General features: G+C 45.2%; 1 protein-coding gene across 4 annotated transcripts in view; it reads right to left on the bottom strand.

Moving 5' to 3' along the window:
* ANKRD55 (ankyrin repeat domain 55) overlaps positions 1-25,938 on the bottom strand; it is a 63,560-nt gene that overhangs the window by 33,171 nt on the left and 4,451 nt on the right. For 3 of the 4 annotated variants that reach the window (XM_040420917.1, XM_040420913.1, XM_040420916.1), the window contains one exon: positions 2,544-2,666. The exons of the other annotated variant lie outside the window; for it this stretch is intronic. In XM_040420917.1, coding sequence (XP_040276851.1) covers positions 2,544-2,666 — 123 coding nt within the window. The remainder of the gene's footprint in view (positions 1-2,543; positions 2,667-25,938) is intronic. 4 annotated transcript variants of the gene reach the window in all.

The following is a 25,938-nucleotide window of genomic DNA, read 5'->3' on the forward strand; positions in this document are numbered from 1 at the left end:
GATATATATACAGCCACCACTAGTGGGAGCTCAGGAGATTACTGCATACAGATATATACAGCCACCACTAGGGGGAGCTCAGGAGATTACTACATACAGATATATACAACCACCACTAGGGGGAGCTCAGGAGATTACTACATACAGATATATACAGCCACCACTAGGGGGAGCTCAGGAGATTACTGCATACAGATATATACAGCCACCACTAGAGGGAGCTCAGGAGATTACAGCATACAGATATATACAGCCACCACTAGGGGGAGCTCAGGAGATTACTGCATACAGATATATGCAGTCACCACTAGAGGGAGCTCAGGAGATTACTGCATACAGATATATACAGCCACCATTAAGGGGAGCTTAAGTGCTTACCTCGTACTAGCACTGAACATATAAAATGTATTCCAAAAGCTCCCCCTAGTGGTGACTGCAGACAGAAGAATGCTATATTTTATCTCTATGCAGGGGATTTGCTCTGTATCCGTAACATTGAGCTCTGACTGCTATAAAAATATAACAGGAAATAAATCAGGGCGTCATTTTGAACCTATGCAGATTATAAAAGGTAAATGGTGTTGAAATGTGGACATTCACTTTACGCTGCTGTCACTGATCATCGGTGCAGAACCAAAATGCGGGCGACATTGCAGGTGAGCGTAACCCAAGGCAATGATTTACATAAGAGGCCACAAGTGCGTTTCTGCTCGGAGGGGAAACTTATATTCCAGGACCTGCGTTATACCAGGGCCAGTCACATGCTGAATCTGCAATCTGGGCAATGACACCCTGACAACTGTGCACACAGCACTCTAGTGCCATGATGTAATCCATGTCTGTTAAGGCATGCTGGGAGTTGTAGTTTTACAACAGCTGGAGAACCACTGTCCTATAGACTCTCTACCAGATGGATCTACACTAAGAAGGCATCATGGAGAAAAGATGTACACATTAAGACTCCCAGCTAGTTAACCAGCTGCTCAAGATGTTAGCTCCTTGGCCTGAGATGCCAAATTCCACTTGCTCTCATCCACCATAAAGCCTCATGCAGACGTCCGTGGAACACGGTCCGTGAGATACCGGACTGGCATTGCAGGAGTGCACGGCCTCATTGTTTGCTATGACGCTGTGCGTTCCTGCAATCCCAGTCCGGTATCTCACGGACCGTGTTCCACGGACGTCTTCATGAGACATGTCTGACTAAATGCCTTAAGGCGATGCCATTTGGCCTTAGGGGTGAGTGTCACTTTATGGCTTTATCACTCAGAACGCTGTGATATATTGAATCTCCTTGTGTAATGCAGAGATGGAGACTCGCACATACTGCTGTAGCCTGTCCTCCCTCACAGCCAAGCCTATGGTTTGATAGTCCCTCCTGCCCTCTCCAGGTAGCCTGTCTTACTATTGTACTACTCACCTGTCCCAGATCCAGTGCCATGCGTTGCCTCACAGCCTCAGGCTGGCTCAGTCTTTTCTCCATGTGCACTGGCATGCATCGATGACTATGGGACGTCACCTCATTGGCTTATTCTCTAGTGTTCCTGCTATCTGCCACCAGCTGATCTGCATCAGCCATCCCCAACTATACCAGTCTTTAATTCTATACCAGTCTTTAATTCTGCTCATCAACAAATCTACTATACCCATCGTTAACTCTGATGCGTTGTCAACTCTGCTATACAGGACTTCAACTCCACTGCATAGTCATCAACCCTGCTATACCCTGTCTTCAACTCTGCTGCATGATCAGCATTGGCAGTCTCCAGTACACTGCTTCATGCTGATCTCCAGCTCTACTGCATCATCAGCTCATCTATACCGGTGCTCAATTCTGCATCATCAGCTCTGTTATAACTCTCTGCTATAACTATCTCAAGTATACTGCTACAACTCTGCTATACTAAACTTCAATACACTGCTACAACTATGCTACCTCACTCTACACTGGTCTCCCGTTAAACTTTCATACACTTGTCTTTAGGGTAAGTCTGTTTCACAGGTCTTCAGTCAATTTTGTTGTATCAACCCTGCTACATCAGTCTTCTGATTGACTCTGCTGCATCAGGTCTACAGCTCCGCTATATCAGTTTTCCTGCTCTGCTGCAGCAGTGCCCCCTGTGGGACATCTGCTCCACCTCACCAGGTGAAAACCTATGACTTACCACTGCCCTTATTCTTGTTGCCTCCTTTTACCCCCCGGGTGGCCCTTCTATGGAATCTCCACTTAAGATAGGAGGTGCAGCTCTGGAGCACAAACCGCTTCTTTAGCAGATACTATGCAGCCCTGGTGTTGTCCTCTCCATTCATGTTTTTAAACAACATGTTCAGTAAAGTTATATCTATCGGGGAAAGATGAGTCTCAAAAAGGAGAGTATCTTCACTGACTGGGAAATGCAAATTATTCATGGACGCCAATGAGTGCCGGACGGCAGGGGGTACCGGACTATTGGTAGCTGGCTGATGTTAAGGTATTTTACAGTGTCTCTGGATCTATAGGAATGATTGTGCCCCACCCCCACGATGATGTCTGACTCACATACCTTCATTATCGCAGTATTCTAGGATTGAAGGGTCTTCGCGGATGATTGCCGTCAATGTATTGACATCGCCATTAGCTGACGCTTGATAGACCACAGACAAGTCAATCTCTTCTGATGAGTCACCTGCAAACACAGAGGACAAAACCCTGACACAAAGCATCCGTGATCAGCCTGCAGATCATCTCAGCCTGCAGAAGGTAAAGAATATTTTTCTATTATTAAAACTTTCCCTGGGGCGGCCATATTGGAGGCACATCTTTCTGTATTGTCTGTGTAGGGGCAGCCATATTGGAGACACACTTTCATCCTGTATTGTCTGTATAGACAGGGCAGCAGGGTCTGTCCATTTTTAGCAGCCGCACTAAATGAGAGTTAATGGACGGTGAAATGTCTATAGACTATTACAAGATGTAGGATGTAGGATAGTGGGATTATGTATGTAGGATAGAGAGATGATTGATGGAGGATAGAGGGACTATGGATGTAGGATAGAGAGATGATGGATGGAGGATAGAGGGACTATGGATGTAGGATAGAGAGATGATGGATGGAGGATAGAGGGACTATGAAGATAGGATAGAGAGATGATGGATGGAGGATAGAGGGACTATGGAGGTAGGATAGAGGGATTATGGATGTAGGATAGAGGGACTATGGATGGAGGATACAGGGATGATGGATGGAGGATAGATGGACTATGGATGGAGGATAGAGGGATGATGGATGGAGGATAGAAGGATGATGGATGAAGGATAGAGGGATGATGGATGAATGATAGAGGGATAATGGATGTAGGAAAGAGGGACTATGGATGTAGGATACAGGGACTATGGATGTAGGATAGAGGGACTATGGATGTAGGATAGAGGGACTATGGATGTAGGATAGAGGGACTATGGAAGTAGGATAGAGGGACTATGGACGTAGGATAGAGGGACTATGGATGTAGGATAGAGGGACTATGGATGTAGGATAGAGGGACTATGGATGTAGGATAGAGGGACGATGGAGGCAGAATAGAAGCACGATGGGTACAGGATGGATGGACCATGGATGTAAGATAGAAGAACTATGGGTGTAGGATAGAGGGACTATAGATGTAGGATAGAGAGATAATGGATGTAGGATAGAGGGACTATGGATGTAGGATAGAGGGACTATGGATGTAGGATAGAGGGACTATGGATGTAGGATAGAGGGACTATGGATGTAGGATAGAGGGACTATGGATGTAGGATAGAGGGATTATGGATGTAGGATAGAGGGACTATGGATATAGGATAGAGGGAATATGGATGTAGGATAGAGGGAATATGGATGTAGGATAGAGGGACGATGGAGGCAGAATAGAAGGACGATGTGTACAGGATGGAGGGACCATGGATGTAGGATAGAGGGATTATGGATGTATGATAGAGGGACTATGGATGTAGGATAGAGGGAATATGGATGTAGGATAGAGGGACTATGGATGTAGGATAGAGGGATGATGGATGGAGGATAGAGGGATGATGGATGGAGGATAGAGGGATGATGGATGGAGGATAGAGGGATGATGGATGGAGGATAGAAGGACTATGGGTGTAGGATAGAGGGATGATGGATGAAGGATAGAGGGACTATGGATGTAGGATAGAGGGACTATGGATGTAGGATAGAGGGACTATGGATGTAGGATAGAGGGACGATGGATGTAGGATAGAGGGATGATGGGTGGAGGATAGAGGGAAGATGGAGGCAGAATAGAAGTACGATGGGTACAGGATGGAGGGACCATGGATGTAGGATAGAGGGATTATGGAGGTATGATAGAGGGACTATGGATGTAGGATAGAGGGAATATGGATGTAGGATAGAAGGATGATGGATGGAGGTTAGAGGGATGATGGATGAAGGATAGAGGGATAATGGATGTAGGACAGAGGGACTATGGGTGTAGGATAGAGGGATGATGGATGAAGGATAGAGGGATAATGGATGTAGGATAGAGGGACTATGGGTGTAGGATAGAGGGATGATGGATAAAGGATAGAGGGATAATGGATGTAGGATAGAGGGATAATGGATGTAGGATAGAGGGATGATGGATGAAGGTTAGAGGGATAATGGATGGAGGATAGAGGGACGATGGATGTAGGATAGAGGGATGATGGATGGAGGATAGAGGGACGATGGAGGCGGAATAGAAGTACGATGGGTACAGGATGGAGGGACCATGGATGTAGGATAGATGGATTATGGATGTAGGATAGAGGGAATATGGATGTAGGATAGAGGGATGATGGATGAAGGATAGAGGGATAATGGATGTAGGATAGAGGGACTATGGGTGTAGGATAGAGGGATGATGGATAAAGGATAGAGGGATAATGGATGTAGGATAGAGGGACTATGGGTGTAGGATAGAGGGATGATGGATGAAGGATAGAGGGATAATGGATGGAGGATAGAGGGACGATGGATGTAGGATAGAGGGATGATGGATGGAGGATAGAGGGACGATGGAGGCGGAATAGAAGTACGATGGGTACAGGATGGAGGGACCATGGATGTAGGATAGATGGATTATGGATGTAGGATAGAGGGACTATGGGTGTAGGATAGAGGGATGATGGATAAAGGATAGAGGGATAATGGATGTAGGATAGAGGGATAATGGATGTAGGATAGAGGGACTATGGGTGTAGGATAGAGGGATGATGGATGAAGGTTAGAGGGATAATGGATGGAGGATAGAGGGACGATGGATGTAGGATAGAGGGATGATGGATGGAGGATAGAGGGACGATGGAGGCGGAATAGAAGTACGATGGGTACAGGATGGAGGGACCATGGATGTAGGATAGATGGATTATGGATGTAGGATAGAGGGACGATGGATGTAGGATAGAGGGATGATGGATGAAGGATAGAGGGATAATGGATGTAGGATAGAGGGACTATGGGTGTAGGATAGAGGGATGATGGATAAAGGATAGAGGGATAATGGATGTAGGATAGAGGGACTATGGGTGTAGGATAGAGGGATGATGGATGAAGGATAGAGGGATAATGGATGGAGGATAGAGGGACGATGGATGTAGGATAGAGGGATGATGGATGGAGGATAGAGGGACGATGGAGGCGGAATAGAAGTACGATGGGTACAGGATGGAGGGACCATGGATGTAGGATAGATGGATTATGGATGTAGGATAGAGGGAATATGGATGTAGGATAGAGGGATGATGGATGGAGGATAGAGGGGCAATGGATGGGAGATAAACGGACAATGAATGGGGGATAGTCTCAATAGATCCATTATCTTCAGTCTCAATAGATAGATGGGGTATAAAGGGATGATGGATATGAGATAGAGGGATGAGGGATTGGGGATAGAGAGAAGATGAATACAAGATAGTAATGGCGAACCTTTTAGAGACCGAGTGCCCAAACTGTAACCTAAAACCCACTTATTTATCGCAAAGTGCCAACACAGTAATTTACCCTGAATACTACAGTCCACTATAGTATATCTTCCATGCACTTTATCATTTAGCTATAATAGCCTGCATTCAGTGCGCTGCCCGTGCTGTTCATAGTGCGCCCTGCGCTGATGAATGGCAGAAAGGTCTAAGGCATATTGGTACACCATAGACTTCCAGGGCGCAGGTGCCCACTGAGAGGGCTCTGAGTGCTGCCACTGGCACCCGTGCCATAGGTTTGCCACCACTGGGATAGAAGGAGGATGAAGTGGGATAGAGGGGATGAAGGATGGTGATAAAGGGACAATGGATGGGGATGGAGGAATAATCAATGTGGGATAGTGGGATGAAGGATTTGGGATAGAGGGACTATGCATGTGCGAAAGAAGGACGATGGGTGCAGGACAGAGGGATCATGGATGTGGGATAGAAGGATGATGGATGTAGAATGGAGGGACTATGGATGTGAAATAGAGGGACGATGGATGTAAGTTGGAGGGATGATGGATGCTGGATAAAGGGACGATAGCTGCATGAGAGAGGAACAACGGATGTGGGATAGAATGACGATGGATGCAGAATGGAGGGATGATGGATGCAGGACAGAAAGGTGACATTTCCATAGTCAGGTGTTTCAGATGACCTGATTCTTCAGTATAGGGGAGGATTGTAGATGCCCAGCAGACCGCCAGGATCAGCGTGTAGCAACCTCTCCGCTGCTCATCCCCCCTGAGCTGCATTCAAGTGTTGTTACAGGAAAGACACAATCAACCACTTCTAAGAATTTCTCATCAGCTTTCACAGATGTGAGAGTCACAAACGGAGTTTCATAATTGAATAAAACTGTGAATGCTGTGAAACTGACGACGCAGAAAACTGACCTCATTATACATAAGAGGCGAACAAATGCTAAACTAAGCACAAAAATAACAAGATGGCTTCCACAGCAGTAAGAAGATAATGACAAGAAGACGACCAAGTGCCTGGTGTCAGATAGCCGTATTCTCACAGAAGTCACAACAAGTCATTAAAAATCCTACCGCTCCAAGAAATAATAAAGTAATACATTATAATTATAGCAAATAAAAAAGTCTAAACAGTCCTCCGAACGTATGCATCAATCGTCCCATGTAAGTTTTTGTCATATGGTAGTAGACTGCCCTCTTCTGTAGCAGGGCATGATGGTCATTGTCAACAACATGGTCTGCAAGTCCCACTCTTGGCCAGTATTGAAGCTTAGTCCATTTGGTGCATTTTTGGGAAAACAAAACAAAACCCTTTTGACATAAAAGTTCCCATAGTGTGACGACTACCTCTGCGCCCCTGTATAAGAATTCAAAAGACCCCCATACACATTAGTGTATTGTCCGCCGAATCTACTGAAAATGGCGCGTTTGGCTGTCAGCTCCTGACTCCCAAGAAGGATCAGGCAAAGTGAATATTTTTCCTGATTTCCCAAACTTTTTGTTTTTCAGAAGTGTCTGTCAGTGGCTTTATTACCCTCTGCCCCATTGAATACACACATGGAGCATTAACACAACAGCAGAAAAAAAAATGAACCATTAAAAACGGATGCGCTGTCAATTTTTTATGCATCAGTGTGTGCATCCATTTTTTTAACATCTATCAGTTTTTAGCAGCCGATTTGCATCCGTTTTTAATGCCCCCCCCCACTGTGCCCCCAGACATCAAATGGCCCCCATAGTGCCCCCCAGTATGATGAATTCCCTCTCCTAGTATGATTAAAGGGGTTATCCCATCTTAGACAATGGGGGCATATCGCTAGGATATGCCCCCATTGTCTGATAGGTGCAGGTCCCACCTCTGGAACCCGCACCTACAAGGAGAACGGAGCCGGGGAGAGTTGTGGCTGGAGGATCCCGGGTTTCCCTGGGTTCGTCCACCACCAGGCGCAGCTCCCCGCCTCTCCCCATTGAAGTGAATGGGAGCGCACCGCGCATGCGTGGGTGGCCACCGCTTCCATTCATTTCTATGGGGCCGACGGAAATAGCCGAGGCTATTTTCGGTGGCTCCATAGAAATGAATGGAGGGCGGCTGCGCACGCGCAGTGCGCTCTCCTCCACTTTCTCCGCTCCGTTCTCATTGTAGGTGCGGGTCCAAGAGGTGGTACCCGCACCTATCAGACAATGGAAGCATATCCTTGCGATATGCCCCCATTGTCTAAGATGGGATAACCCCTTTAATGCCCTCATTAGTGGCCCCCACTATGATTAAAGACCTCCATAGCTTCCCCTGTATTATTAATGGCCCCCGTGGTGCCCTCCAGTATGATTTATGCTCCCGTTATGATTAATGCCCCCATTAGTGCCCCCCAGTAGGAACAATGCTCTCCTTGGTGGCCCACATTCAGCTGGTGCGGGGGAAAAAATGACCTCATCCACTTGCACGAGTGGGAACACTTACTGCAGGCAGAAGGACCTGACGCTAAGGTCCTGCTGCCTCCAGTGAGGAGCGAGTACCCCCAGGCATGCAAGTGGATGAGGTCTTTTTTTTCCTACATGTATATATATGTATTATCCTACATGTATATATATGTATTATCCTACATGTATATATTTGTATTATCCTACATGTATATATATGTATTTTTTTATTTTAACCCCTGAAAGACCCTTTGTACCCATATTTAATGGCCTTTAGCCTCTTTCACGCGAGCGAGTTTTCTGTCCGGACCAAGTCCTGACCCATTCATTTTGATGGGTCTGTGCACATGAGCATTGTTTATCACTGATCATCTCTGCTTTCAGGAAAAATCGCAGCGTGTTCTATTGTGGGTGTTTTTGACACAGCTCTGGCCCCATAGAAGTGAATGGGACACCCGCATGCAATGCGTTTTTCACTGATGGTTGCTTGGAGATGCTGAGGGTTATTGTTTTCCACTGACCAGACCCTGACTTCGTACCGCTTGTGTGAGATAAGCCGGGTGCAGTCCTGTCTAAACGGCCGTTAAAAATGGTCCCATTGATTTCAACGGAGTCCGCCTGGCTGTGAACATGGCCAAAAATAGGACATGATCTATTTTTTGAGAGACGATTACTGTCCGTGAAAAAAAACATCCATGTAAATAGCCCCAAGAACAAAATTGCTTCTGAAAACGGCTGTTACAAGGCCATTACTTTATACATTCATGTGAATTTGGCCGGTCCGAAGGCATATACAGTGGGGGAAATAATTATTTGACCCCTCACTGATTTTGTAAGTTTGTCCAATGACAAAGAAATGAAAAGTCTCAGAACAGTATCATTTCAATGGTAGGTTTATTGTAACAGTGGCAGATAGCACATCAAAAGGAAAATCGAAAAAATAACTTTAAATAAAAGATAGCAACTGATTTGCATTTCATTGAGTGAAATAAGTATTTGAACCCCTACCAACCATTAAGAGTTCTGGCTCCCACAGAGTGGTTAGACACTTCTACTCAATTAGTCACCCTCATTAAGGACACCTGTCTTAACTAGTCACCTGTATAAAAGACACCTGTCCACAGAATCAATCAATCAAGCAGACTCCAAACTCTCCAACATGGGAAAGACCAAAGAGCTGTCCAAGGATGTCAGAGACAAAATTGTAGACCTGCACAAGGCTGGAATGGGCTACAAAACCATTAGCAAGAAGCTGGGAGAGAAGGTGACAACTGTTGGTGCGATTGTTCGAAAATGGAAGGAGCACAAAATGACCATCAATCGACCTCGCTCTGGGGCTCCACGCAAGATCTCACCTCGTGGGGTGTCAATGGTTCTGAGAAAGGTGAAAAAGCATCCTAGAACTACACGGGAGGAGTTAGTTAATGACCTCAAATTAGCAGGGACCACAGTCACCAAGAAAACCATTGGAAACACATTACACCGCAATGGATTAAAATCCTGCAGGGCTCGCAAGGTCCCCCTGCTCAGGAAGGCACATGTGCAGGCCCGTCTGAAGTTTGCCAATGAACACCTGAATGATTCAGAGAGTGACTGGGAGAAGGTGCTGTGGTCTGATGAGACCAAAATAGAGCTCTTTGGCATTAACTCAACTCGCTGTGTTTGGAGGAAGAAAAATGCTGCCTATGACCCCCAAAACACCGTCCCCATCGTCAAGCATGGGGGTGGAAACATTTTGCTTTGGGGGTGTTTTTCTGCTAAGGGCACAGGACAACTTATTCGCATAAACGGGAAAATGGACGGAGCCATGTATCGTGAAATCCTGAGCGACAACCTCCTTCCCTCTGCCAGGAAACTGAAAATGGGTCGTGGATGGGTGTTCCAGCACGACAATGACCCAAAACATACAGCAAAGGCAACAAAGGAGTGGCTCAAGAAGAAGCACATTAAGGTCATGGAGTGGCCTAGTCAGTCTCCGGACCTTAATCCAATCGAAAACCTATGGAGGGAGCTCAAGCTCAGAGTTGCACAGAGACAGCCTCGAAACCTTAGGGATTTAGAGATGATCTGCAAAGAGGAGTGGACCAACATTCCTCCTAAAATGTGCGCAAACTTGGTCATCAATTACAAGAAACGTTTGACCTCTGTGCTTGCAAACAAGGGTTTTTCCACCAAGTATTAAGTCTTTTTTTGTTAGAGGGTTCAAATACTTATTTCACTCAATGAAATGCAAATCAGTTGCTATCTTTTATTTAAAGTTATTTTTTCGATTTTCCTTTTGATGTGCTATCTGCCACTGTTACAATAAACCTACCATTGAAATGATACTGTTCTGAGACTTTTCATTTCTTTGTCATTGGACAAACTTACAAAATCAGTGAGGGGTCAAATAATTATTTCCCCCACTGTATGTAAAGGGAGCCGAGAGGGAGTCGGTAGAGATGGCGGTCTTTCGGCTGATGGCTATCAGATATGTATGGCTGCCCTAAGACCTATAAGATCAAATCTAGCTGACCTGTCTGCATTATAATCCTAGAATAGATTATATTAGATGTCTCCATTATAAGTCTCTAGACAATGGAACTGATGGGAACCCAAGGTGCTTCAGATGGTTTTGGTGTAGAGGCCAAAGAAGAAGACAAGACTAAAGCAATCTGTCAGGGAGCAGATGTCAAGACCTATGGAGGTACGAGGCTTTCTAGTAACGCACAATTCATTACCTTATCTCTTCCAGGAAAATCTAATCTGTTGTCATTGGTGACTTCCCCCAGCAGCTGACGTCTCCAGATTTAATTAGGTCCTTGTTACAGCTCCGGTCCCTGAGGTTTGGCTTCCTCTGTTCTCTCTGTATATTACAGCCTATAGATCTGCCCTCTCGACAGTCACCATGAAAATGTAGTGCAATCTGACAGCACCATCTTGTAGAGCAGGAGGTAATACCCCTGAATGGCGTATGGTTAGCAATGTTCTGAAACAGGAATGGAACTTATCATTCCATTCCTCCCACTCTTGGTAGGGGTGGGATAGTTTGACTTCCTGCCAAGGGTGGGGCTGAGCTTGGGACTCAGTCTAGAAGAGATTGAGGTGGAGAGGGGATGTGTGAGGACCTTCTACTGCCTGGGAGTGAGGAAGCAGCTCCTAGAGCACCCTTTTCCCAGAGTCAAGTGAGGTGCAGCGCAGTGACTTGCTACAACCAGCTTCTGCTGACCCTGCTGTGAAGTGAGGAAAACAGGCTGAAGACTCATCATTGAACAACTATCGCTAGGCCAGTATCAACTAAGTGCCGAATCATCACCAACCAACCTGCCACCATACCTCCTCAGTTCGTGCCAGAAGAGAGCGCTAAAGCTGTCTGCTACCATTTGTACTTTTAAGTACTAAGTTGCACTTAATAAAAGAACTTTGTTACGTTCAAGTCTGGCCTCATTCTTCAGTGCTATAACTTTCTCTGCAACGGACCCGAGAGAGCGACGGTCTGAAGTAGGACACCATGACACAACTACAGTACATCAGGGCCGCTACCACTCCCATCCTTTAACCAGCTCCCACAGGGACTGTCATAGAGGGAAGCCTGTCAATCACTGATAGGAACGCCTCCTCAAATAGGGATGCCTGTCAATCACTGATAGGACCGCCTCCTCATAGAGGGAAGCCTGTCAGTCATTGATAGGACCGCCTCCTCATAGAGGGAAGCCTGTCAGTCATTGATAGGATCGCCTTCTCATAGAGGGAAGCCTGTCAATCATTGATAGGACCGCCTCCTCATAGAGGGAAGCCTGTCAGTCATTGATAGGACCGCCTCGTCATAGAGGGAAGGCTGTCAATCACTGATAGGACCGCCTCCTCATAGAGGGAAGGCTGTCAGTCACTGATAGGACCGCCTCGTCATAGAGGGAAGCCTGTCAGTCATTGATAGGACCGCCTCGTCATAGAGGGAAGCCTGTCAGTCACTGATAGGACCGCCTCCTCATAGAGGGAAGCCTGTCAGTCACTGATAGGACCGTCTCCTCATAGAGGGAAGCCTGTCAGTCACTGATAGGATCACCTTCTCATAGAGGGGAGCCTGTCATTCACTGATAGCACTGCCTCCTCATAGAGGGAAGCCTGTCAATCATTGATAGGACCGCCTCGTCATAGAGGGAAGCCTGTCAGTCATTGATAGGACCGCCTCCTCATAGAGGGAAGCCTGTCAGTCACTGATAGGACCGCCTCCTCATAGAGGGAAGCCTGTCAGTCACTGATAGGATCACCTTCTCATAGAGGGGAGCCTGTCATTCACTGATAGCACTGCCTCCTCATAGAGGGAAGCCTGTCAATCATTGATAGGACCGCCTCGTCATAGAGGGAAGCCTGTCAGTCATTGATAGGACCGCCTCCTCATAGAGGGAAGGCTGTCAATTATAGGACCGCCTCCTCATAGAGGGAAGGCTGTCAATCACTGTTAGGACCACCTTCTCATAGAGTCCTCCCCTACATAACGCAAAGGGGACGGATCTGTTTTGCAGTCCATAGACTTCTATATTGCATCTAAAGGCATTCCGTTTTGCATAACGTCATAGAATTGCGGTATGGTCCGTGGTAACGGAATCCATAACGCAATTCACCTTTTAACACCAAACGAAGGTGACTAATATTTCTGCCCTCCCTCTTCACACAAAGACAGTTCAGATTCCCTTCCCTCTATGAGGTATTTGTCACGTTCAGCTACAACACTTGTCTTAAAGGTTAACTCCAGTAGGAGACAGCTGTTTGTAAAATGTTAATCTGCCAGAGGAGGAGACAGCCGCTAGTGAAGGATTAATCTGCTAGAGGAGGAGACAGCCGCTAGTGAAGGATTAATCTGCCAGAGGAGGAGACAGCCGCTAGTGAAGGATTAATCTGCCAGAGGAGGAGACAGCCGCTAGTGAAGGATTAATCTGCTAGAGGAGGAGACAGTCGCTAGTGAAGGATTAATCTGCCAGAGGAGGAGACAGCCGCTAGTGAAGGATTAATCTGCTAGAGGAGGAGACAGCCGCTAGTGAAGGATTAATCTGCCAGAGGAGGAGACAGCCGCTAGTGAAGGATTAATCTGCCAGAGGAGGAGACAGCCGCTAGTGAAGGATTAATCTGCCAGAGGAGGAGACAGCCGCTAGTGAAGGATTAATCTGCCAGAGGAGGAGACAGCCGCTAGTGAAGGATTAATCTGCCAGAGGAGAAGACAGCCGCTAGTGAAGGATTAATCTGCTAGAGGAGGAGACAGCCGCTAGTGAAGGATTAATCTGCTAGAGGAGGAGACAGCCGCTAGTGAAGGATTAATCTGCTAGAGGAGGAGACAGCCGCTAGTGAAGGATTAATCTGCCAGAGGAGGAGACAGCCGCTAGTGAAGGATTAATCTGCTAGAGGAGGAGACAGCCGCTAGTGAAGGATTAATCTGCCAGAGGAGGAGACAGCCGCTAGTGAAGGATTAATCTGCCAGAGGAGGAGACAGCCGCTAGTGAAGGATTAATCTGCCAGAGGAGGAGACAGCCGCTAGTGAAGGATTAATCTGCCAGAGGAGGAGACAGCCGCTAGTGAAGGATTAATCTGCCAGAGGAGAAGACAGCCGCTAGTGAAGGATTAATCTGCTAGAGGAGGAGACAGCCGCTAGTGAAGGATTAATCTGCTAGAGGAGGAGACAGCCGCTAGTGAAGGATTAATCTGCTAGAGGAGGAGACAGCCGCTAGTGAAGGATTAATCTGCCAGAGGAGGAGACAGCCGCTAGTGAAGGATTAATCTGCTAGAGGAGGAGACAGCCGCTAGTGAAGGATTAATCTGCCAGAGGAGGAGACAGCCGCTAGTGAAGGATTAATCTGCCAGAGGAGGAGACAGCCGCTAGTGAAGGATTAATCTGCTAGAGGAGGAGACAGCCGCTAGTGAAGGATTAATCTGCTAGAGGAGGAGACAGCCGCTAGTGAAGGATTAATCTGCCAGAGGAGGAGACAGCCGCTAGTGAAGGATTAATCTGCTAGAAGAGGAGACAGCCGCTAGTGAAGGATTAATCTGCCAGAGGAGGAGACAGCCGCTAGTGAAGGATTAATCTGCCAGAGGAGGAGACAGCCGCTAGTGAAGGATTAATCTGCTAGAGGAGGAGACAGCCGCTAGTGAAGGATTAATCTGCCAGAGGAGGAGACAGCCGCTAGTGAAGGATTAATCTGCCAGAGGAGAAGACAGCCGCTAGTGAAGGATTAATCTGCTAGAGGAGGAGACAGCCGCTAGTGAAGGATTAATCTGCTAGAGGAGGAGACAGCCGCTAGTGAAGGATTAATCTGCTAGAGGAGGAGACAGCCGCTAGTGAAGGATTAATCTGCCAGAGGAGGAGACAGCCGCTAGTGAAGGATTAATCTGCTAGAGGAGGAGACAGCCGCTAGTGAAGGATTAATCTGCCAGAGGAGGAGACAGCCGCTAGTGAAGGATTAATCTGCCAGAGGAGGAGACAGCCGCTAGTGAAGGATTAATCTGCTAGAGGAGGAGACAGCCGCTAGTGAAGGATTAATCTGCTAGAGGAGGAGACAGCCGCTAGTGAAGGATTAATCTGCCAGAGGAGGAGACAGCCGCTAGTGAAGGATTAATCTGCTAGAGGAGGAGAAAGTTAGTTATAAAGGGTTAAGGTGGTTTTAGACAGGCCGATGGAGCGGGAAGGAGACTGGTGCATTTGAATGCAGCGATCTCCCTCACAGTATGAGGACGAGGCATCGCTAGGCTGCACTACTGAATCATCCTAAAACAACAGGCCATGGATGACTTGTTGTTCCCCTTGCACCTGTTCTCCCCAAAGGGGTCATTGACCTGCAGAGGAGGTTGTCTCCCCCTAAACTAGTGAAGATGGATCAGAGGCAACAACCCAGCTGACATATTAGGTGTGCATATGCACATAGCCAGTTTGCCTCATCATCTTGTAGTAGGAGCGTTACCTTGCATAGTAGACAGATGCAGAATGTAGTGGACATGTAAAGGACAATGTAGAAGGTCGCCGTGTCCTTGTGTTACAGTGATACAACGTGTTACTGCACAGGCTGGGACTTTGGCTGGGATTGATCCTGGTGCTGAGCTGTGAGATTACATTGTAACGTACTGAATGTGTCTGTAGAAGTCTATAATTGACTCGATGATGATAACAACACAGAAGACTAGAAGTGAGTTTCATTCTTCTCCTGGAATTAATTCATTGAGGTTTCCTCCTACGATCATTTTATTAGATTATTTTCATCGATAAACTGACACAATGTTAATGAAGCAGAGAGTAAGCAGCATGATGTGGACAATGGCAATCGTATCCAGTCTAGACAAGGCTGTGCGAGCCAAACACATCAGCAGCAGCTGCACCAATGTCTCTGCTAGTTTGTTACAATGTATCAGTCTGGAGTCTGGGCTGTTTAGCTCACAGAGCATTGTCTAGACTGGATACAACTGTACTAGTTTGTTACAATGTATCAGTCTGGAGTCCGGGCTGTTTAGCTCACAGAGCATTGTCTAGACCGGATACAACTGTACTAGTTTGTTACAATGTATCAGTCTGGAGTCCGGGCTGTTTAGCTCACAGAGCATTGTCTAGACTGGATACAACTGTGCTAGTTTGTTACAATGTATCAGTCTGGAGTCCGGGCTGTTTAGCTCACAGAGCATTGTCTAGACTGGATACAACTCTGCTAGTTTGTTACAATGTATCAGTCTGGAGTCTGGGCTGTTTAGCTCACAGAGCATTGTCTAGACTGGATACAACTGTACTAGTTTGTTACAATGTATCAGTCTGGAGTCCGGGCTGTTTAGCTCACAGAGCATTGTCTAGACCGGATACAACTGTACTAGTTTGTTACAATGTATCAGTCTGGAGTCCGGGCTGTTTAGCTCACAGAGCATTGTCTAGACTGGATACAACTGTGCTAGTTTGTTACAATGTATCAGTCTGGAGTCCGGGCTGTTTAGCTCACAGAGCATTGTCTAGACTGGATACAACTCTGCTAGTTTGTTACAATGTATCAGTCTGGAGTCCGGGCTGTTTAGCTCACAGAGCATTGTCTAGACTGGATACAACTGTACTAGTTTGTTACAATGTATCAGTCTGGAGTCCGGGCTGTTTAGCTCACAGAGCATTGTCTAGACTGGATACAACTCTGCTAGTTTGTTACAATGTATCAGTCTGGAGTACGGGCTGTTTTGCTCACAGAGCATTGTCTAGACTGGATACAACTCTGCTAGTTTGTTACAATGTATCAGTCTGGAGTCCGGGCTGTTTAGCTCACATAGCATTGTCTAGACTGGATACAACTGTACTAGTTTGTTACAGTGTATCAGTCTGGAGTCCGGGCTGTTTAGCTTACAGAGCATTGTCTAGACTGGATACAACTGTGCTAGTTTGTTACAGTGTATCAGTCTGGAGTCCGGGCTGTTTAGCTCACAGAGCATTGTCTAGACTGGATACAACTGTGCTAGTTTGTTACAGTGTATCAGTCTGGAGTCTGGGCTGTTTAGCTCACAGAGCATTGTCTAGACTGGATACAACTGTGCTAGTTTGTTACAGTGTATCAGTCTGGAGTCCGGGCTGTTTAGCTCACAGAGCATTGTCTAGACTGGATACAACTCTGCTAGTTTGTTACAGTGTATCAGTCTGGAGTCCGGGCTGTTTAGCTCACAGAGCATTGTCTAGACTGGATACAACTGTGCTAGTTTGTTACAGTGTATCAGTCTGGAGTCTGGGCTGTTTAGCTCACAGAGCATTGTCTAGACTGGATACAACTGTGCTAGTTTGTTACAATGTATCAGTCTGGAGTCTGGCTGTTTAGCTCACAGAGCATTGTCTAGACTGGATACAACTGTGCTAGTTTGTTACAGTGTATCAGTCTGGAGTCTGGGCTGTTTAGCTCACAGAGCATTGTCTAGACTGGATACAGCTGTGCTAGTTTGTTACAGTGTATCAGTCTGGAGTCCGGGCTGTTTAGCTCACAGAGCATTGTCTAGACTGGATACAACTGTGCTAGTTTGTTACAATGTATCAGTCTGGAGTCCGGGCTGTTTAGCTTACAGAGCATTGTCTAGACTGGATACAACTGTGCTAGTTTGTTACAATGTATCAGTCTGGAGTCCAGGCTGTTTAGCTCACAGAGCATTGTCTAGACTGGATACAACTGTGCTAGTTTGTTACAATGTATCAGTCTGGAGTCCGGGCTGTTTAGCTCACAGAGCATTGTCTAGACTGGATACAACTGTGCTAGTTTGTTACAGTGTATCAGTCTGGAGTCTGGGCTGTTTAGCTCACAGAGCATTGTCTAGACTGGATACAGCTGTGCTAGTTTGTTACAGTGTATCAGTCTGGAGTCCGGGCTGTTTAGCTCACAGAGCATTGTCTAGACTGGATACAACTGTGCTAGTTTGTTACAATGTATCAGTCTGGAGTCCGGGCTGTTTAGCTCACAGAGCATTGTCTAGACTGGATACAACTGTGCTAGTTTGTTACAATGTATCAGTCTGGAGTCCAGGCTGTTTAGCTCACAGAGCATTGTCTAGACTGGATACAACTGTGCTAGTTTGTTACAATGTATCAGTCTGGAGTCCGGGCTGTTTAGCTCACAGAGCATTGTCTAGACTGGATACAACTGTGCTAGTTTGTTACAGTGTATCAGTCTGGAGTCTGGGCTGAATGGAAGTCTGGGCTGAATGGAAAGCACACTGCTCTGTGAGCTAAACAGCCCAGACTCCAGACTGATACACTGTAACAAACTAGCACAGTTGTATCCAGTCTAGACAATGCTCTGTGAGCTAAACAGCCCGGACTCCAGACTGATACATTGTAACAAACTAGCACAGTTGTATCCAGTCTAGACAATGCTCTGTGAGCTAAACAGCCCGGACTCCAGACTGATACATTGTAACAAACAAGCACAGTTGTATCCAGTCTAGACAATGCTCTGTGAGCTAAACAGCCCGGACTCCAGACTGATACACTGTAACAAACTAGCACAGTTGTATCCAGTCTAGACAATGCTCTGTGAGCTAAACAGCCCGGACTCCAGACATATAAAACATATGTAATTTTTATTAAAACATGATTAAAATATATATAATAGGCCTTTAAAAATGAAGGAGAGTGACAGACAAAACGCCATCCTGGCGCTGCACACGTGTCTAAGGAGGTAACAAGCGTATCCAAATGTAATGTCATTACCGAACATCTAAATATACAATAAATGATGCATATAAAGAATATACAGGATGAGTCTCAATAACGTTGACCACATGGCTAAGATATGAAAAACCACATACATATGCAAAAGTGCATAGGCTCTCCTCCCGGCCGGCGTCCCGCCACCACGCCCACAAGCACATGACATAGTCATGTGATGGGACAGTCTTGGCGTGAGAACGCACAGGCCGGGAGGAGAGCGGGGCGCGGTCTGACTGGGGCTCTGCGCGCCGATACACACACAGGTGAGGACAATTATGATTACTTTCAAACATCCGATTGGTGGAAGGGGCATTTAAATATGTGATTCCCAGTGATGGCGTTACCCCCGGACGAAGGCACGCCGAAACGCGCGTCGGGGTAGCGCCATCCTGGTTGGTACAGCACACTGTCATCATTAGGTGAGTCTCTACCTTTTATTTCTATTGGCATTGGGTAAAGGTGACTTCTTATACCTGGTGATCACTGGGAATTGACTCCAGTCTATGCACTTTTGCATATGTATGTGGTTTTTCATATCTTAGCCATGTGGTCAACGTTATTGAGACTCATCCTGTATATTCTTTATATGCATCATTTATTGTATATTTAGATGTTCGGTAATGACATTACATTTGGATACGCTTGTTACCTCCTTAGACACGTGTGCAGCGCCACGGCTTATTATATATATTTGAATCATGTTTTAATAAAAATTACATATGTTTTATAACGGTACTGCGTGAGCTCCGTTTTCTGTTTGTTTACTTGTTATACTCGGGAGCTGGTACCGAGTCATTTGTACAGGTGGCCCATGGTTTTGTTGGGTGGGCACTTGAGCTGAGCGTGCTGAGCGGTTTTTGGCACTCCAAAAGAAATAAATGCAGAGCACACCGAACGTGCACGGCCACCTCTTCATTCATCTCTTTGGGATTGCCGGAAATAGCACAACCAGTAGTGTTGGGCGAGCATGCTCGGCCGAACACTAATTTTACTCGAGCGTCGCGATGCTCGGCACATCGTGGTGTTCAGCCGAATACCGCGTGTGCTCTAGCGCGATGCTCGAGTCTCCTCCCCGCAGGTAAGTACTGCCATTCACTGTAATGCCGTAGCCATATTGGCTACTGGCATTACAGTGATTAGCTGGCTGAAACGCGTCATCGGGTGCTATATAGCACCCGTTGACACGTGTTTGGCTCAGTCTTAGTCACGGAGAGCTGGAGAGCAAAAGGGAGAGATAGTGTAGGGAGTGAAATAGGAATATTTTAGTTTTTATACTTGTTATAGACCCAAAAGTCCTTTTAAGGACTATAGTTGTTAGCGCAACCTGCGTTAAATAGCTGGCAATTGTTTGGCCGCTACAGACAGTGACATTATCTGCGCTACATCTCCTGTGTAACGTGTGCGCAGCCTAAAAATATCTGTGACATCCAGTGTACTTTTTCAGTAGACGGCGTCCGCTGCGGTCAATTACATTACCTGCGCTTCATCTCCTGTGTAACGTGTGCGCATCCTAAATATCAGTGACATTTATTCAGTGTCATTTTTTTATTAGGCGGTGGTGACAGCGACATTACCTGCGCTATGCCTCCTGTTTAACGTGTGCGCATCCCAAAAATATCTGACATTCTGTGTACTTTATTTGCGCATACACTTACAAAACCTGCGCTACTGTACGTGTGACATACTTGCAAGCATATATACCATTTAATATGCGCAAGGCGAGCAGTAAGGGACGGGGAAGTGGCCGTGCTGCTGATGATGCATGCAGAGGCCGTGGCCCTGGGCGCGGTGAAACTGTGCCTGCTGCCAGAGCACAAGAAACACACTCATCCAGTATACCTAGCTTCATGGCCCAGTTTGCAGGGCGGCGCAGGACACCACTCTCAAAGTCACAGGTAGAGGGTCAGCTCAGCAGCGGGCCCTCACCCATAATGTTTTAGAGGGTCACCAGCAGCAGACCCTTACTCCTACATTTTTAGATGGTCAGCTCTGCAGCAGGTCCTCGCCCCTAATGTTTTAGAGCAGGCATCCTCAAACTGCGGCCCTCCAGCTGTTGTAAAACTACAACTCCCACAATGCCCTGCTGTAGGCTGATACCTGTAGGCTGTTCGGGCATGCTGGGAGTTGTAGTTTTGCAACAGCTGGAGGGCCACAGTTTGAGGATGCCTGTTTTAGATGGTCAGATCAGCAGACCCTTGCTCCAATAGTTCTTGCTCCAAATGTTTTAGAGGGTCACCAGCAGCCCATCAATCAGGCTGTGTATGATGCCCTCCTTTATGTGTATTGGAGTGCCGGTTCCTTGTAATTTTTGGCAGCCCTTTCACTTAGTGCATAGGCTTTATGAGTGTAGGAGTCCCACTACCTGAACAATTGTACCACAATGTGAATGAGGCCCTCCTTTATGTGATATACAGGTTGTATCGGAGTGCCTCTTCCTGGTAATTTTTGGCAGCACTTGCACTTTATATACAGTAAATATACAGGAAAGAATGCTTCCTAACAATTTTTCCTCTAAAATCGATTTTATCTTCGGTTTGGTGCGTATTATTGTCAGTCTGTAAAAGTGGCGCACTACTCGGACAACATCGTTCCCAGCAGCGACCGGGGAGTCCAAGCTGCGTCCAGACATCCTCCCCGTGCTGTTCCCGAACCATTTCGGTGGTGTTTCCATCAATTTCTGACCTTTTCCTATGAACCAGACACCCTCCCCTCTTCAGAGCAGGGGGCGCCTGGTTTAATGCTCGGGTTCTCCCATTGACTTCCATTGTGCTCGGAGCACCCGAGGTGTCTACCTGAACACTTTGGTGCTCGATCAACACTAATAACCAGGGGTCGGATATTTTTGGAACTCCCATAGAAGTGAATGGCAGGTGGCCATGCTTGCAGTCTCGTTCACTTTGGGAGCAATGTTCGGAATATAGATGCGGGTACCACCCAGTGATAACCCACCAGAGGAGACAACCCCTTTAACCTTAACCAGGCAAACTTTCATTTTTATCCCTTGTCTTCCAAGAGCCATAACTCTTTATGAGGGCCTATTTTATTTATTTCTTTTTTTTATAAATTTTTTAATGCCACCATTTAATTTACCATTTCTTTCTTTTTTTATTCTTTTAGGTGGGGGGGGGGGGGGGGGGGGGGGGCAAGGTGACGAAAATTCTGATTGTTATTTTTGTTACAGCATTTTGTTTTACTTTACTAATTTGGACAGTTTTGGGTGCGGCGATATCAATTATGTTCACATTTTTCTTGTTTCTTTTTATATGTAAGATTCGGAAAGAGGGTGATTGCAATTTTAAATATTTTTGTGTTTTAAAAACACATGTGTTTAATGTGATACTGTCATTTTTGGTCCCTTCTCATCGCTTATTCAATAGACTGAAATAATATAAACCCCTTTTATATGTGACATTGCCTTCGCTCTCTATTATGTCTCTGGAAGACTTTTCACTATAATCTGGAACATCACCAGAGGGTTTTCCGACTACTCAGCTGCGATGAGGCTCATGATGAACGTTAACCGTCTTAGATGGACAAGGCCATTTCTTCTTTAAACTATCGCTACAAAGCCAAAAAAGTACATATTGAAAGGGTTTTCTAGGAGTTAAATTTTGCTGACCTATCCTCAGCAGCTTCTTCATACTATACACAGCACAGCGCCATACACTGTATAGTGGCTGTGCTTGGTATTGCAGCCCAGGCCAATTCACTTGAATGGAACTGAACTGCACAAAAGCCATGTGACCAATGGATGTGATATGCCCCATTGATCACATGTTGATGACCTATCTAGGTCATCAGTATTTAAATCCCCTTTACGATTGTCCTAGAACAAAAGAGACGCTCAGACCCCATGACATCAGACCCCATGACATCAGCTGCTGTAACCAGGAACCTACAATCTAAATCCTCCAGAAGTCAGATCTGTGACACCCCCGAATGTAGGAGGAGGAGACGTTGTCTAAAATAAAGAATCCGAATGAAAAAGTGAAATACAGCGCAGGCGAAGCGGACTGTTCTGCATTGCAGTGTGTGGAGCTGCAGTGCAGATGTGAGTCTGTGAGAGAGGTGCCATCTTATGGGAATAATAATACGTCTCTGCTCCGGAGCCTCTGCAGGGGGACGGGAAAGATAATAAATCAGGATGACCATATATATATCTCCATAAAGAATGACATGAACACATATCCTGCTGTTGTGCTTTGCTGTCACCCACAGCTATTGATAATGTCAGGACCAAAAGTTTTGGCGCTTTGTGAAACTGTTGAAATTTCTCAGAGTTGTCTCTAATCTATAAATCACATGCCTTTTGCTGGAATTATAAATGTCTTGTAGTGAATCTCTGACTTTCATAATCATGTTGTTTTTAAGTTCAAAATTCTGTGCTGATTGATTTATTAATATATCATTACAGCAATCAGAACTCAGCTCTTTCTGATACAGAGCTCCAAATCTCCTCCATAGAGATGGTTACATTATAAAATTCTAAAGCCATCACGAGGATATTACTACATACAGATATATATACAGCCACCACTAGAGGGAGCCCAGGAGATTACTACATACAGATATATATACAGCCACCACTAGAGGGAGCTCAGGAGATTACTGCATACAGATATATATACAGCCACCACTAGAGGGAGCCCAGGAGATTACTACATACAGATATATACAGCCACCACTAGAGGGAGCTCAGGAGATTACTGTATACAGATATATACAGATATATACAGCCACCACTAGAGGGAGCTCAGGAGATAACTACATACAGATATATACAGCCACCACTAGAGGGAGCTCAGGAGATTACTACATATAGATGTATACAGCCAACACTAGAGGAAGCTCAGGAGATTACTACATATAGATATATGCAAAACCACTAGAGGGAGTGTTCAGGAGCTTTCTGCATACAGATATATACAGCCATCACTAGAAGGTGCTCAGGAGATTACTGCATACAGCTAATAGGTAGCATAGAATTTAGTAATAAAAATAGGGTTCTGGGGGAAATCCCATTATTTGGGGATTCCCTCTGTAGAGAATAAGAGGGATTCTGAAAGGGAATGTGATTCATTTTTGAAAATGGGAGGATGGCCAGTGAGCCTTATTTATAATTCATATGTTTCTGAGTATTGTATTTTCAATAAAGTTAACAAGAAGACAAATCTGTCAGATCTGTCAGATGTTATAGACTACCACTTCTGGATATGTCAGATCTCATATACCACTAATTCTACAATATGTCATATCTCATAGACCATCACTTCTAAAAAATGTCAGATCTTATACACAACTTTTACAATGTCAGATCTTATAGACCACCACGTCTAGAATATGTCAGATCTTATAGACCACCACGTCTAGAATATGTCAGCTCTTATAGACCACCACTTCTAGAATGTCAGATCTTATAGACCACCACTTCTACAATATGTCAGATCTTATAGACCACCACGTCTAGAATATGTCAGATCTTATAGACCACCACGTCTAGAATATGTCAGATCTTATAGACCACCACGTCTAGAATATGTCAGATCTTATAGACCACCACTTCTAGAATATGTCAAATCTTATAGACCGCCACTTCAAGAATATGTCAGATCTTATAGACCACCACTTCTAGACTGTCAGATCTTATAGACCACCACATCTAGAATATGTCAGATCTTATAGACCACCACGTCTAAAATATGTCAGATCTTATAGACCACCACTTCAAGAATATGTCAGATCTTATAGACCACCACTTCAAGAATATGTCAGATCTTATAGACCACCACTTCTAAAATACAGGTATGTCAGCTCTAATAGACCATAACGTCTACAATGTCAGATCTTCTAGACCACCACTTCCAGAATGTGTCAGATCTTATAGACCACCACGTCTAGAATATGTCAGATCTTATAGACCACCACGTCTAGAATACATCAGATCTTATAAACCACCACTTCAAGAATATGTCAGATATTATAGACCACCACTTCAAGAATATGTCAGATCTTATAGACCACCACTTCTAAAATACAGGTATGTCAGCTCTAATAGACTATAACGTCTACAATGTCAGATCTTCTAGACCACCACTTCCAGAATGTGTCAGATCTTATAGACCACCACTTCTAAAATACAGGTATGTCAGCTCTAATAGACCATAACGTCTACAATGTCAGATCTTCTAGACCACCACTTCCAGAATGTGTCAGATCTTATAGACCACCACTTCCAGAATGTGTCAGATCTTATAGACCACCACTTCTAGAATATGTTAGATCTTATAGACCACTACTTCTAGAATATGTCAGAACTTATAGACCACGACTTCCAGAATGTGTCAGATCTTATAGACCACCACTTCTAGAATATGTCAGATCTTATAGACCACCACTTCTAGAATATGTCAAATCTTATAGACCGCCACTTCAAGAATATGTCAGATCTTATAGACCACCACTTCTAGACTGTCAGATCTTATAGACCACCACATCTAGAATATGTCAGATCTTATAGACCACCACGTCTAAAATATGTCAGATCTTATAGACCACCACTTCAAGAATATGTCAGATCTTATAGACCACCACTTCAAGAATATGTCAGATCTTATAGACCACCACTTCTAAAATACAGGTATGTCAGCTCTAATAGACCATAACGTCTACAATGTCAGATCTTCTAGACCACCACTTCCAGAATGTGTCAGATCTTATAGACCACCACGTCTAGAATATGTCAGATCTTATAGACCACCACGTCTAGAATACATCAGATCTTATAAACCACCACTTCAAGAATATGTCAGATATTATAGACCACCACTTCAAGAATATGTCAGATCTTATAGACCACCACTTCTAAAATACAGGTATGTCAGCTCTAATAGACTATAACGTCTACAATGTCAGATCTTCTAGACCACCACTTCCAGAATGTGTCAGATCTTATAGACCACCACTTCTAAAATACAGGTATGTCAGCTCTAATAGACCATAACGTCTACAATGTCAGATCTTCTAGACCACCACTTCCAGAATGTGTCAGATCTTATAGACCACCACTTCCAGAATGTGTCAGATCTTATAGACCACCACTTCTAGAATATGTTAGATCTTATAGACCACTACTTCTAGAATATGTCAGAACTTATAGACCACGACTTCCAGAATGTGTCAGATCTTATAGACCACCACTTCTAGAATATGTCAGATCTTATAGACCACCACTTCTAGAATATGTCAAATCTTATAGACCGCCACTTCAAGAATATGTCAGATCTTATAGACCACCACTTCTAGACTGTCAGATCTTATAGACCACCACATCTAGAATATGTCAGATCTTATAGACCACCACGTCTAAAATA

Source organism: Bufo bufo, chromosome 2 (assembly GCF_905171765.1).
Source record: "Bufo bufo chromosome 2, aBufBuf1.1, whole genome shotgun sequence".
Classification (NCBI taxonomy): Eukaryota; Metazoa; Chordata; class Amphibia; order Anura; family Bufonidae; genus Bufo; species Bufo bufo.